This window comes from Pithys albifrons, chromosome 2 (assembly GCF_047495875.1).
Source record: "Pithys albifrons albifrons isolate INPA30051 chromosome 2, PitAlb_v1, whole genome shotgun sequence".
Taxonomy (NCBI): domain Eukaryota; kingdom Metazoa; phylum Chordata; class Aves; order Passeriformes; family Thamnophilidae; genus Pithys; species Pithys albifrons.
The window spans coordinates 118,451,200-118,466,205 of record NC_092459.1 but is presented as its reverse complement, the minus strand read 5'-3'; the positions used below and the strand labels follow the sequence as shown (position 1 = coordinate 118,466,205).

General features: G+C 48.2%; 1 protein-coding gene across 2 annotated transcripts in view; it reads left to right on the top strand.

Annotated features, from left to right (window-relative positions):
• The window catches only part of CFAP61 (cilia and flagella associated protein 61), a 93,612-nt gene that overhangs the window by 42,961 nt on the left and 35,645 nt on the right, over positions 1-15,006 (top strand). For both annotated transcript variants that reach the window (XM_071547584.1, XM_071547583.1), the window contains exons 17-19: positions 1,632-1,759; positions 11,537-11,635; positions 14,116-14,284. In XM_071547584.1, the coding sequence (XP_071403685.1) occupies positions 1,632-1,759; positions 11,537-11,635; positions 14,116-14,284 (396 nt within the window). The remainder of the gene's footprint in view (positions 1-1,631; positions 1,760-11,536; positions 11,636-14,115; positions 14,285-15,006) is intronic.

The following is a 15,006-nucleotide window of genomic DNA, read 5'->3' as shown; positions in this document are numbered from 1 at the left end:
AGCCACACTACAAGGAGTTTGTGGCTTTTTACCATTTCATTAATTTTTTAAAGGCCACATTTCAACAGAAACATCACTAATCATTTTCCTTCCAGAAGACATTGCTTTTCTACCAGGTTGAAACTCTGTAAGTGCAGCCAACCCCAATCTGTCAGAGTTCTGTGTGCCCACCCAGGGAATGGGCACACTGAGATCAGGGCCTGGGGCACCGTGTCTGCCACACCTGTTGGTGGGACTGGGAGAGCTCTGAGTGTCACCACCGGCAGAGCTATGTCACACGTAGTTGGGGCATGACCATTTAGTGTGTTATAAAAAACACAGTCCAAGCTTTATATTAGGTGGTGGGGGACACCTGTACTGCTTGGCACCAGTTCTTCTCATTTCCTGAAGTCCCTCCCAACAATGTACGTTTTTGGTGGAACACAAAAGGCTTTTTGAGTTCCTGAAATGCAGAAGTGTTATAGATATATTCTAATTGATGTTCAAAATCCTTTTACTGGCAGATCCTGCTGTAAGGAGTGTTTAACCATGTACAAAAGCACTGGCTGTGGATGGAGTTGTTGGGCCTCTCTAAGGACTTTCTGCTCTCCTGTGTCCCCTTCAGTGGGAGCAGTGGGGGGTTCTGTGCCTCACCCTGGCAAGGCCAGCCCTTCCTCCCTGCAGGCACGTGCTGGCTGTCACACAGCTGGCTCTGTTAAACACCCACCACGGGCTGGGGCACTTTTTAAGACCCTTCTGGAACTTTCCTATGGCAATTCAATGGCTGAGATGAATCTGGCTCACCACTGGATGTCCTCATTGCACTGTGGTGAACTGCAACCCGAAGAACATTTATCTGGCAGTAAAAAATAATGTTGCCTGACCAAAGGCAAAAAAACCATGTCAAATGGCTCTCTCTTGCATATGGGTTTGGAGAATCTCTGCTGGGTAAAGAGACCCAGAGACACACAGAGAAAAACAACACAGAGTTTATTGCCTTTATAGCCAGGGTGTGCATTAAGTGATATGGAAACTGAAATTCGTAATTGCAAACATTACAGCAATATTTGTGACTGGAGTGTTGATCCCAGTGGCATTGGGGTAATTGTGTATGCATGTGGCAGCCTGGCTTTTGGGGTGGCTTCTCTGTATTGTATGAAAAGGGAAGGATAATTGTGGGAGTTTTCACTGAAACACACAGACACTCAAAATATAAGTTCCTAATTAATTTATGAGTAAGGCCATTTCCATTAATAAACCAGCACAAGTGAAAACTGCTCTAGAGGGCATAAAAATGGCTTAGCAGTATTTAAATGTGTGTTCTGCAGGTGTTTGCTGAATGGCAGTGAGTGATGGCATAAGGTGATGTTTGTCCTCTTGTATGAGGCCTCCAGAGCATCTTGGTCAGGAGGAGCCAGAGCATTCAGCTCTTCTAATGTTCTGTGACCTATTGAGCCTGCACATATTTCAGCATTTTTGGGCCATTTATCTGGTGCTGTGCATGGGAATGTCATGGTGTTAGTCATGTCAGTGAGCCATGAGAAGTTTGGTGTCAGTGCAAAGTAATGCATCACTGAGAGTTTAATGATTCTTAGCAGACTTTTGGCTGGTTTTTTAATGCATTTTTATGTCATGTTATGTATTTTTTACAGTTGAGTTATTCTTTGAACCACACAAATCGCAAGCTGGTGCTGGAATCTAGAGTGTCTGTCAACACTAGAATTGTGGTGGTTGGTGCATCTGATGTTGGGATCTCTTTTCTGGAAACACTGATTTTTTGGTAAGTGTTTAATTTGATTTCCTGTACTCAGAGGAATATGCTCCCATTTGTATGAAGGACTTGTTTGTGTTCCCTTTTGGAGGAAGGGGTTGTCTCCTCCTTGCCCAGCGTGCCTGGAGCCTGTCTCAGTGGGTGCTGGTACAGCCTGGGCAGCTGTGGGTGCAGAGGTGGGCGCTGCCACCCTGGCTGCCTTGGGGCCTGGGGGGTTCCAGCCTGCTCCGAGTTGCTCACAGACCCTTAAGGTGAAGGCACACTGGAAATGAGAGTCAGAAACACTTGAAGTCTCTTTGGATGTTGCTCTTACACCAACATCTTGTGGGTGAAAGTCAGTAACCCTTTGTGTGTGCTCCAAAGCAGTACTGACCTTTAGAGCCAGTTGTGCCCAGTTCGATCCCAGATCCCAGCTTGGGTCCCTTCCCTTTCTGCCATGTTTTCAGAGCTGTGCAGAAGCGTGCCCCAGGAGCTAGTAGAGTTCTCACAGTGATGCTTTTCATTCTCATAAGACCTTTTGATTCCTTTGATTCTGGTGAGGCTTTTGATGTTTGGGTTTGTTCAGGAATCAGAAAAACTGTCATTTCTGGCCCTTGTGCCCTTTTGCTGCAGCCCTGAATGTGGGTGTGGGACAGCTCTGGCAGGACACCCCTCCCCAGTGGTGACTCCACCTGGATGGAGCCCGGGCTGGCAGCCCAGGCTGGCACCAGAGCACTTTGCAGCAGTAAAACTGCCAGTAGAATGGCTGTGGTTACCTGGAGGTACCCAAACTGCAGTAAATAACTGTGCAAACAGGTGGAGGAGGGGAATAAATGTGTGCAGCTGGTTTTATACCTTCCCCTGTCTAAGGCAGGGAAAACTTGTGGGTAAGTTCTGCTGTTGTCCAGCCTTCCCAAAGGGGGGGCAGGGTGCCCTCTCTGATGTTTCACTGTTGCACCTCCTGTGCCAGGACCTTCTCCACAGCAGCTTCAAGGGCCTATTGGGAAGTCAGACTGAGAATGCAGTTCCTTTGATGCAATTTAATCACAGATACTAGAGATGTCTTGAAAGATTTGCAGAAATGGATATGAAATTCAAATTCTGAACATGATTCTTATGACAAAGTGCTGTAAGAGCTGAGGCAGTCTGGTGCTTTTATGAGGGGCAAAGAATAGAAAATTCTGCCTTTTTTTCAGTTAGGCCAGGACTTTGTATTTCTACAACAACCATTGATAACAACACAAATAAAATCATCCATATGCCAAGAGAATAATAAGTTGAAATGCTTTATGGGTGTTGTATTGCTGGAGCAGTGCAGAAAAAAATTCTGGTCCTTGCTCTTTGTGTTCCTGACTTTTCCTGAAAGCATCCCATCTTGGAGTAAATTGTTTTTTCTCATCCTGCTGCTACCAGCACCTTTTAGGCTTTCAGCTCCACTCTAAATTCAGTTAAAATGTACTTTAGAGTTTTTAGCCCCTTTCTTATCACTCCCCCTGTGCTGTTTATTGCTGTGCCTTTGGTTGGATCCAAACTCCAGCAGAGCTGCTGCAGGACACGTCCTCCCTGTGCCCAGTACTGCACAGGGAGTGCTCCTGCCTGAGCCAGGGGTCCTGCCCCAGAGCCACAGCACTGAGTGCACAGTAGCACTGAGTTTGTGTTAATAGAGGGATAAACTTAGGAAAGCTTGTTTTTTAATTTTCACATCAGCAGCAAATACCTTCCTGATCAATGTGAAGGCCTTTTACAACAGTTTAGTTTAATTTGCTCAGAATTTTCTAATATGGCCTGCAAAGGTTACATGCACTAAAAATAGCTTGAATCAATTTGTGAGCCCTAATCCTTAAAAAGAGGAAGTCGTTTTCTTGTTGTTATTCTTCATACTTAATTATTTTACATTATCAGTCACCATGGAAACACAGAAATGTAATTCACTTACCAACATGGCAGTTATTAGAACGAACTCAGTCTTGCAAGTGTTTTCAACTTCTTTGAGACTGAAGAAAAACATTTTTCTTTAAGCAGAGAAATAACTCTGAGAGTGAGCTCTGCTTGCCCATGGCAGGATGGCTCCTGTGCCCGCTGTGCCAGGTGTGTCCAGGGCTCCTGGAGAGCAGCTTTGTGCCTGCTCACCCTCCCAGACCCCAGGTGGACTCCTGGAGCAGCTCCATGCCCGGCTCACCCTCCTGGGCCCCAGGTGGGCTTCTGGAGCAGCTCTGTGCCTGCTCACCCTCCTGGGCCCCACATGGGCTCCTGGAGCAGCTCCATGCCCGGCTCACCCTCCTGGGCCCCACATGGGCTCCTGGAGCAGCTCTGTGCCTGCTCACCCTCCTGGGCCCCACATGGGCTCCTGGAGCAGCTCCATGCCCGGTTCACCCTCCTGGGCCCCACGTGGGCTCCTGGAGCAGCTCCATGCCCGGTTCACCCTCCTGGGCCCCACGTGGGCTCCTGGAGCAGCTCCATGCCCGGTTCACCCTCCTGGGCCCCACATGGGCTCCTGGAGCAGCTCCATGCCCGGCTCACCCTCCTGGGCCCCACATGGGCTCCTGGAGCAGCTCCATGCCCAGCTCACCCTCCTGGGCCCCACATGGGCTCCTGGAGCAGCTCTGTGCCTGGCTCACCCTCCTGGGCCCCACATGGACTCCTGGAGAGCAGCTCCATGCCCGGCTCACCCTCCCGGACCCCAGGTGGACTCCTGGAGCAGCCTGCAAACCCTTGTGCCCTGGCTGCAGGAACACAGAGCTCACTCCCAGGAGCATTTTGTCACTGGTCCCAGTGCAGGGAACCAGGGGGTTCTTATCCATCTCTTTGCATATTGCTGTGGAAAGCCCTACTGTGTTCTGATTATAGGGAAGAACCCTCTTTAGTCCATGGTTTTGAAAACCTCCTTAATCCCAGCCCTGGTGTAAACATGGCTTACTCTCTGAGGATGCTGGAATATACATGACATGCTACACAAAATAGCCATAAATGAATGGTGCCTCAGACTGTAATATTTCACATGAATTTGTTGTGAAAGCTCTTTCCCTCTCCATGTGGGTTCATTAAAATAACTATCAGATGGATTGAATACACTTTTGTCAAAGCCCTGAACTTTAATATTCTTAGAGCAGAATGGGAATCCAGCACAGTAGATTGAGTTTTTCTCTGCAGGCTGGGATTCCTGGTGTGAGTGCAGGGCACCCAGGACCAGCTCAGAGGTGGCAGGGGCTGAGCAGGTTCCCACACAGCAGCTCCCACTGCCTTTACCCGGCGGCTCCGGGGGCACCGTGTCCTGCACATCTGGCCTGCTTGGCAGTAGTTAGCATAATGCTTGCTGCTTAATTAGGCTTTTTATCTTTGCATTTGTCTGGGAATATCTGAAGCCTTCCATGTTGCCTGTCACTAATTAGTTGACTAATTAAATAGTCAGTGCTTACTTGCTGATCACAGAGCTACCATGTAATGAATGGGTTAGTGATCCCCATTGTGTTGCACTATCTGTCTCTGCCACAGGAACCAATACACGTGTGCTTCCCCTGCCTGTCCTTCATACCAGGGCAGACCCAGGCCATGTGCTCAGTGTTGCCAGGCCTGCATCCTGCAGACATTGTTGCCTCCCCTCGTTCCTGGTGCACAGAGCTCAGGCTGTGACAGAGATAAATCAGAGGGGTCGTAGCTGGCCTTGTTGCGCAGTCGGGATCACAATGGGCGCTGGCAGTGACTGATACCAGATGTAAACGAGGGGAGAGGATGTGGGTCAGGATCAGCCCTCCTAACAGCCTCTGCTAGAAAATGAGACTCAATTAGCAGCAATATGGGGTTATTTTATAGTTACAGTCTTGCTTTCCAGACTGTCTGTGGTTTTAAATAAGATTATTTCAACTTGAAGTACTTGCCCTTTAAACATATGCAAACATTTCTCTGAGCCCAAACTGTTCTTTCACATTTGAAATTTGTAAGTATTTGTAGGTTTTTGTCTTGTTACTATTTATATTTGAATGTAGTCATAACTTTATGCTGTGTGTTAAAACTGATCTTGGAAATAGTAGTTTTCTCATAAAAAGCCTGCTGAAAATTGGAATGAGTCAGAAGGAGGTTCTAGAATGCTGGTGTGGGTCTGTCATGCCCTCCTGGTGACTCAGTGGGACATGAGCACACAAGCTGTGTAACCCGGTGCCTGTGATGGACACAGCTCGGAGCAAGCACAGAGGCTTCCTAAGAGCACATACAGTGTTTGGGTGCTCCAGCTCTGCCAAAGGACAGGGTGTCATCCCTGAGCTCTGCAGGGCTGCCTGAGGGTTGGTGTGGGGGCACAGCAGGCTGCTCAGAGCCACTGCCTGCAGTGGGGAAAAAGGAGTGGTGTGGTAAAGCTGTGATCCTTCCCACCAGGGATTAGTGTGTGTGTGCTGTGAGGGGCAGAGTGAGGGGGTGACAAATGGAGGGCACTGACTGAAGGGACCAACTTGGTTTTCTGAATGCTTAACTGTGGAAGTGTTGAGGTTCCTTTTCTGGGTTGCTGTGTAGGCCTACCCGGTGCCAGGGAGGAGTCTGAGTGCTGCTCCTGTTGGGGTGATGGGGGAGGACATGAGATACAGGGATGAGATGGTGAATGCTGAGGCATTTCTGTTTTAATGATATAGCTTATTAAAATCAAGGCAGCAAAGTCCTTATGGTATGAATTTTCAGGACATTCTTGCTAAGATGTCAAAAGTGGTGACAGAACTGGCTTTCATGGCTGGCCTTATAAGCTGCTCTTCTTTGGATGATGGCATCTGGTAAAATTAGTCACCAATAAACCTAGTGGAAAGTTGCTGAAAAAAACAATAATGAAAAGCACTGTTCCATCAGTATGTAACTTTTTGAAGGAAGCATGTTGTTTTGGTACCAGGAGGAAGTAATTGCGGTATGATGGCATATTTTGTTGAGGTGTCATTTTAGAAAAGTGAGTCTTGTTTTTTGATAAATTGCAACTGGAATTTTAAAAAAAATCAGAATCGGAGACAAACATTTTTCATTTAATCTCTGTTCTGAACGATTTAGAAGAGTGTTTTCTGAAATGAAAAAGGGTGGTGAATGTCCCAGTGCTGTGGCCTGGCTTGGAATGGCAATATTAGGTGTCTGGGACATCTGCCTCCCACTGAGGTTAGCAGTGGTTTCCCTGTGCCCCGGGCTGGGAAGTGGCAGTGCCACAGGAGCTGCTGCCCAGGGGAGTCCCTGCTCTGTGGTTCCAGTTGGTGTGTCCTCCATACACATTGCTGGGCATGGGAGGGACAGTCACTGGGGACACAGTTTGTAGGACACATGGACGTGTGGAAAGCCCCTCCTTGACCCTTTTATGGACATGTGTCCCAGTAAATACTTTAGTATCCCTCCTTGCGTGGCACAAATTCATTCAGAATCTTAACACTTTAACACTTTTTCCTAAGGTTGATCCAGCAGAGAACTGGATAATCTTTATTTACTTGTAATTAAGGAGGGATAACTTGTAGGTGGACATCTGTTGGTCAGCAGTGGAGCTGGAATGGTGCTCTGGGGCCTGTGATTGATGCACTGAGGAGGGTTCTGGAGAACAGGTGCTTTTGGTAGGTGTGGGTAGGAACAGGAAACGCTTTTGCTGCTGTGACTGACTGAAGGCTCAGGAACCCAGCGCTGTGGGGTCCACCTCAGCCTCTGTCCTGCTGAGGCGCTTCGTGTCTTTCCTACAGGGGAGTGGGTTTGCTGCTTTCATATCTCTTGGTGCTTGATTTGTGTTGGTTGTTCGTTGTCTGAGCCAAATGCAGCTGCTCTGAGTAGGGGGGGAAAGGCTCCCACAGCTCGGGGGAAGAGAAAGGCTCCCGCAGCTATGGGGGGGAAAGGCTCCCGCACCTCGGGGTGGGGAAAGGCTCCCGCAGCTCTGCCGGCACAGGCGAGGGGCTTGGCCCAAGCCAAGCAATCCAGAGTGGAGGCAGTGTGGGAACATCGCTCAGAAAGGTGCTCAGAGCAGGTCTGCAGTGCTCAGGAACATGTTTGGCCTGGAGAGAAAACGTGAGCGAGTGGGGTTTGTGTCTGGTTATTCACAGCAGCCTTGGTTAAGTGGGGCATTTCTGGTGGGGGTTTGTGTGGAGCTGGAAAATCTGTTTGAGTATCTTTTCCTTTTGGGGAGTCTGTTCTTCAAGTCACACCCTGTGTTCTTGAAATGCCTCCTCAAAAAAAGGTCCTGTGTTGGATAAATGGTTTTATTTAGGGGGAAATGGAGAGCTGTTGTCAGTCTGACCTGTGCAGTGAGACTGACACCTGGCACGCTGAGTTTCTGTGCCTGGAGCACCAGAGTGTTGCTTTCTGGGTTCTTGTATCACTGTCTCCCATTCTGGCTCCTTCCTCCCCACAGAAATCTCAAGGTTCCTTTTTTTGTTTCAGAACAGAGGTCTTTCTGATTTCAGAGTTTGGTTAATGCAAGACTTGATCCCATCGCAGTTTTCAGAGTATTTTTTACCATTTTCAGGACTATCTCGAGCTGTGGTTTTCACAAGGGCTCTGTTACAGAGAAGCTGAGGGTGCAGTGGCATTAGGACTTCACTTTTGGATAGGTTATAATTCCAGATATTATTTTTTGAAGATTATGTATTCAGGAGAACAGTACACACAGTTACCAATTTTGGGAGCCACATAAAGCATTGTCTTCTGTTGCCCTTTTTTACTTCAGATTTTATAAGTGACTGGAAAAATAATTTTTAAAAATGCATTATTGCAAATAAATGAAAATGCTTAGGTTCTTGGGGACTACTTTACTGCTCTTCATTTTCTGGAACAAAAGTGATTTGACTTGTTGTGATAATGAGGGGTTTAATGAAAGCAATCAATTAAATTATTTGTTCAGGCAGTTTCCACCATCATTATGCTGCACACAGAAGGAAAGAAAGGTGGTAGCAAGACATCAGGCAGAAATCCAGGAAAACAAGCAAGGAATATTCTAACAGGTTCACAAACACCAGGATAAATGTAAATACTGTGCTAAAACTTTTTTGTTTGTCCCTTTGATTATGTTTACAGTAAATTGACTACCCTGTTTTATTTTGAGGACAAGGGTGTTCTGACTCTTTGTAGCCTTCTTCTAGAGCTGTGCACTGAAACCCAACACCTTTTACTTATTTCCCTAGATACTCTAATCCCTCCCTGCTTTACCAGTATCTTTGAGCTGTTCTTCCCTCTGTATCCACAGCAACGTGAATCCCTGCTGGAATTATTTGCTTCTGAAATGCAGGTGCACTTGTTTAATGTTGCACTGGTTCAGGCTCTTAACTTGAAGACTTCTTCATCAAATGGGATCCTCTGCTTTGCCCTGTTTCATGTCAGGCATTGTTATATTTATTAGCAGCATATAAGTAATTCTGTCTCCTGACACCCACTACCTGTTTCCAGAGCCTTGGCTGCTCTTCAGTTCAGAGCTTTTAGGCAGCAGTAAGGAATCAAAAGCCATAGTAAATAAGTCAGTCATCCTTTTGTTAGCCTAGGAATGACAAAGCTCTGTGAAGGAAGGGGGAGGATGGTGTGGAGTGAACTGTCCCAAATGCCCCCCTGTCACCTCGTGGTGACTCTGGCAGTGTCTGGCAGGAGCTGTGGCTGAGCCCTGGGGCTCCCCTCCAGTGCTCAGGCCTGTGTTTGAGCGCCTGTATGTATGTAAATGTATTTTAGATCCTGGGGTCAGGCATTCCAGCTGCAGTTCTGGAGTCAGGCTTTGGTAGCACAGGGTCCAGCGTTTGGAACCAATGTAAAGAGTCTGATGATTTTCACAAGTAGCACTGAAGGAGTTTGACACTCAGCAGCAGCAGCAGCAGTTTGCTCTTAGTGTGGAATGGGGCTGTTCTCTGCATGGGGCTGTGCAGGGCTGGGGCACAGGCAGGGCTGGAGTACAGGCCAGGTGGGCACCGATCCCGGGGTTCCTGCAGCCCTGCCCCAGCAGCCGTGGGGCTGTGCAGGGCTGGGGGCACAGGCAGGGTGGGCACTGGCCCAGAATCCTGCAGCCCCAGCACTGCAGGCAGCTCATCCACAGCGCTGTGTGCCTTGGCTTCTCTCAGTGTGGGAATGGGGCTGTGCAGGGCTGGGGCACAGGCAGGGTGGGCACCAGCCCTGGGTTCTGCAGCCCTACCCCAGCAGCAGTGGGGCTGTGCAGGGCTGGGGGCACAGGCAGGGCTGGAGCACAGGCCAGGTGGGCACCGGCCCGGGGTCCTGTAGCCCTACCCCAGCAGCAGTGGGGCTGTGCAGGGCTGAGGGCACAGGCAGGGCTGGGGGCTGTGCAGGGCTGGGGCACAGGCAGGGTGGGCACTGGCCCAGGATCCTGCAGCCCCAGCACTGCAGGCAGCTCATCCAGGCACTGTGTGCCTTGGCTCCTCTCAGTGTAAAGTGGGAATCAAAGATATGACTCATTGCATCCCAGTATGCTAAGGAGATGCTAATCAACATTTTGATGCCTGCGAGATGAATGAGTGGGAAACATGAATTAATGTTGGGGGCATATGGGGATGCCATGGGAGCGCTGAGGTAGAAGTAAATCATTAGTTAGTAAATCGTGCTGAGTGAAAGGTTTGAATTGAAGCCTCCCGCTCAATGGGGAAGCAGGAACAAATACCATATGACTGGGGAAATCCTGGGTGAGGCTGTGTGCACTCAATAGAGGTAGAGCATCTGCAGAGGAAAATGGTATGTGGCCAGATCAATAAAGTGCATCATAGTGCAGTCATGCAAAAGAGGCACGTTAATGTTGCCTCGGCCCTACATTCTGTCCTGCTTCTGATGCTTGCTTGCAGTGTTTTCATCCTAAATATCATTAGTGTGATTTAAACCTGCTGTTATTGTAGTACCTGGGTCTGCAGACCTGCTGGCAAGAGGCCCTGCAGTGTGTAGGGAGGTGACTGGAGCTCCCCCTGAAAGGAAACCCCCTCGCTCTGAGGGCAGGAGGACAGGAGGGTGGCTCGGGTGCTTCTGTAACTAATCCCAGGTAAACTCCCTGCCCTCGAGTCCTGCTGTGTAGGTGTGCCAAGTGCTGTAGTTGTGTTTGCACCCCTGAGCAGCACTCCCCGTGCAGATGGCACCGCTCTGTGCACTCTGCATTCAGCTCCGTGGATCAGGCTCAGGCTCATTTACATGAAGACCATTTTGTATCACTCAGCCAGCATAATGTGCCCATAAATGAAGAGCAAATTCTATTTACACCCACCTCTGCCGAGTGACCTTAATTTAAATGAGAATCAGGCCCATAATCTGTATAAATATATGCACTTTGTTACATTAAGGTTATTTATTACTTTGTGCTTGGCCTGAGTATGCATGGAGATTTACCACAGATAATCCATAATCCAGAATTAAACTATTAATATGCATTTTGAGAGGGGCAGCCATAACCTTGAAATTCCTTGGTTTAAGTATGACCTTTAACTTTGTTTGAATATATTTTTTAAATGTATGAATAACAAATTAACATTGGTTGATAAAAAACACTCTGATTCCTTTGTACCATTTGCATCAGTCCATCCTTAACTTACAGAAAGCCTTGAAGATTAGAAGGCTTAATCACTCATAATATTTATTTGTTTTTAAATGTCAGATCACACTTAGTTCAACATACTGTCAGTCTTGTCCCCCCCTTCACCCTGGTGTTACTGAAGTTGTGGTGGAAATTGTTCTTTTTGTATCCAGAGACACCTGCGTCTGAGTAAAAGGATCAAACACTGGTGCTTGTATGAAGGAATTGCTTTCTGTATCCTCCTCAACATGGAATTCTGAGCTGCTGTTCCTTTGATGTGCCCTCCGAATTTCTGGGCTGCCTGGAGCTGTTTGTTTCTCTTTCCACAGGCCACGTCTGAAGTTCAACAACCTGACCATGATTTCAACTCATGGCCTGCCAGGAAAAGACCCACCAGGCTCCAAGAGGAGAAGATTTTTAATTAACAGGTTTGACTTCCCATCTAAACACTTCCATAGCTCCAGCAGAAAACATAACACTTTGTAATTCTTGTAACCTTGTCCTAACTTTTGGATCCATAGACAGCTCCAAAATACTGCCGTCTGTCTCTCCAGCATGAGAGACCTGTGAGAGGAGGAGTTGAGGAGAATTGTGATTAAGGAACCAGTGCCCAAGCAGTAACTTCAGGACAACAGCCCACTCTGTTATACCAGGACACTGGTCTCTGCATGCCAGGGCTTTTTAGGCTGTTTAGATCTCCAGGTTAAGTGACAGAGGATGTCTGCTCACTTTTTAAATCTGACTTGGTTCTTAACTTTCCTGAGTTTTGTTCCAAATAACGCTGAAGCAAAGAACACGCAAGAATGAGTGTCAGCAAAATGAGTGGTGACTGACAGAGCAGCATGTGGTGAGATGTGGGGCACAGGGGCACATTTTGGGTTTGTTGGTGTTGGGCAGTTGGGCAGAGCTGTGTGTGCTGCTCATGGGCTGTGTGTGTGTCTGTCTGTCTGTGACAGTCTGTCCCCAGCCCAGCCCAGTGTGGCCCCAGAGCTGGGGCTGCTGTGCAGCATCTGAAGGGAACATGGTGAGAGCCCCAGCTGTGTCCAGGGAATGGCAAACACTGTGGAATATCTTCCATTTCACAGGATAAAACGTTACCTCATTAAAAGTCACTGTGCATAATTCTCACTTAAATACAGTATTTTGGGTTTGATGGGTTTATTTTTTATTTTGGAATAGTGACTAGAAGTTCTCCCTATAGACAGGAATGTGATTGTTCTGGACTTTGAGAAGCACTTAATTAAAATGGATCAGTTATTCTGAATAGCTGGGGAATGAACTTAGTGTAAGTTATTTAGCTTTGTCACGTGACTCTTTGGGGCCTGCACGTTGTATTTTAGCAAGTCTTTTCCTCAGTGAGCAGCAGTGCACTGAAGGGCTGGCTGTTTATAGGACAAAACACTCCATATCTGCTTCCTGAACCTTACACATGAAATCTCTACAAGGATGTGAAAGTGATGTGATGGGAACCTGTTTAAAACCATGTGATCTCATTTGGAATTTTGCTCTGCCAAGGAATTTTTTATGAGTAGTTATCTGAATTAAGTTTTTTACTGTGGAAAGGGGTGTGTTGCAGTACAAATCTGGCAAATGAAGGGATTGTGTGCTCACATAAATGCAGGTATTCTTTTTCCTAAGTGCACTGTAAGAAAGAGTTACACTGAGAAAGCCTCCTTCCTGACAGAGCCAGATTTAGCTGCTAAAATCTGAAAGCAGATTAAGAGTGAAAATTGAACTCTGCAGGGTATGATTTCTGAAAGCATCCATGTGGGTTTGGAGTGTCAGTCTCCTGGGAGCTGTGCACCTCAATTATAAAGGTGCTTTTGAAAACCCTTCTCTGTCCCTGGTGTCCATTTTATTTATAGATTTCTGCATGATTACAGTTTAGAATTGACAGTGGGTTTCTTACCTTATTTATTTGCCTCTGGTATCTGTGAGTGCAGAGGATGCAGAGCACCTTAGGGAGCCTGGCAATGCGGTCCTAGAATTCTCCAGGTCATGGAAGCAGCTGTGTTTGTTGCTGTGGCATCCTCAAAGCCAGTTTAGGAACTGGGTAACAACAGTTAAGGTGCAGTCTGGAGCTCTGTGTTAGGGTGTGTGCCCTGGTACTGATGGCAGGGGGACAGCTCTCAGTGCTGGTCTCTGTCACACTCTCTGCTGTGGCCACTAGTGCCACAGAAGGGCACCAAACACCTGGGCCCAGTCCCTTGGATTAACCACACTTGGGCCTGTGGGAGGAAGTGGTGCTCGGGTTGTGCTCCATGCACAGCCTGACCAGCCCAGGGAATTCAGTGGCATCTTGGAGGCTCTTGGAAGTTTGGGGGAAAGAAACAGTTCAGTGTGTTCTCAGAATTTGTCATTCTTGCAATTGTGGAAAAGGTCATTTCTAAAAGAGTCACCAACAGGAGCCTGGAGATCTCTGCCTTTTCCTTCTGGCTCTCACAACCATGTTCCTAGATTTCCATTTATTTTTAAACTTTTTGGACTAGTACTTTGGAACACAGGTGCTAAAATGCCAGTGGTGCCTTCCCTGCATTTGTCTCACTACACCATGACCGGTGAAGCTGAATAGCAAAGGAAGGAAAAGTGGGGGAAAAGCTGAATGAGTGAGTCTTGTCTTGGAGAAAGAATTGGACCCCTAAAGTATTTTATTTGCAGTACTTCTGGCTTTGCTCTAAATTATGTGGTTGTAAGGCCCAGTGCTGGGAGGGATTGTTTGGTTTCAGCAGAAAGTTGACAATTTGTAACTGAGTATTTGATAATGACTAATCTTTTGCCACAGAGTGTGGCAAACTCACAGTGAGGGGCAGGAGGAACCGCTGGGGGCCTCGGCCGAGCTCACCAGATGTCTAATTAATGCCTGCTGTCAGCTGCCGAAATGTCACTTACAGATATGCTTTCTTCACAGCCACTGTTTTAATGATGAAGATTATGCACAGATGTCACTTTGTTCCTGGGTTAATGTTGTGGTTGGTAAAATGACTGGCATAAATCGCGCTGCCAAATACGTGGTTGTTGCCAAGGAGAAGAAAGTGCCGTACGACTACCTGGTGCTGTGCACAGGGCAGAGCTACCAGGTGAGAACAGGCTGTGTGCTGAGTGGGGGCAGCACAAGGTGCTGGGATGGGCAGAGCTACCAGGTGAGAACAGGCTGTGTGCTGAGTGGGGGCAGCACAGGGTGCTGGGATGGGCAGAGCTACCAGGTGAGAACAGGCTGTGTGCTGAGTGGGGGCAGCACAGGGTGCTGGGATGGGCAGAGCTACCAGGTGAGAACAGGCTGTGTGCTGAGTGGGGGCAGCACAGGGTGCTGGGATGGGCAGAGCTACCAGGTGAGAACAGGCTGTGTGCTGAGTGGGGGCAGCACAGGGTGCTGGAATGGGCAGAGCTAACAGGTGAGAACAGGCTGTGTGCAGTGGGAGCAGCACAGGGTGCTGGGATGGACAGAGCTACCAGGTGAGACTATGCAGAATGGGAGCAGCACAGGGTGCTGGGATGGGCAGGGCAGCCCTTGGCAGGGACAGCAGAGCTACCAGGTGAGAACAGTCTGTGTGCAGAGTGGGAGCCAGCACAGTGTCGTGGGATGGGCCGAGCAGCCCTTGGCAGGGGCAGCCCCCAGTGCAGCACGCTGGGCTGTGCCTGTGTCGGTGCTGCTGCCCCACTCAGGGCACAGGAGGGGCTGGGCTCACTCTCACAGCTCTGGCTCTGCTCACCACTGGGTATGGAAGAAGAGCTACTGGTGTTTTTGCCGCTGTGACCATTAAACCTGCTGAGAGTAGGCCCAGTTGACATGTGGCCCCAG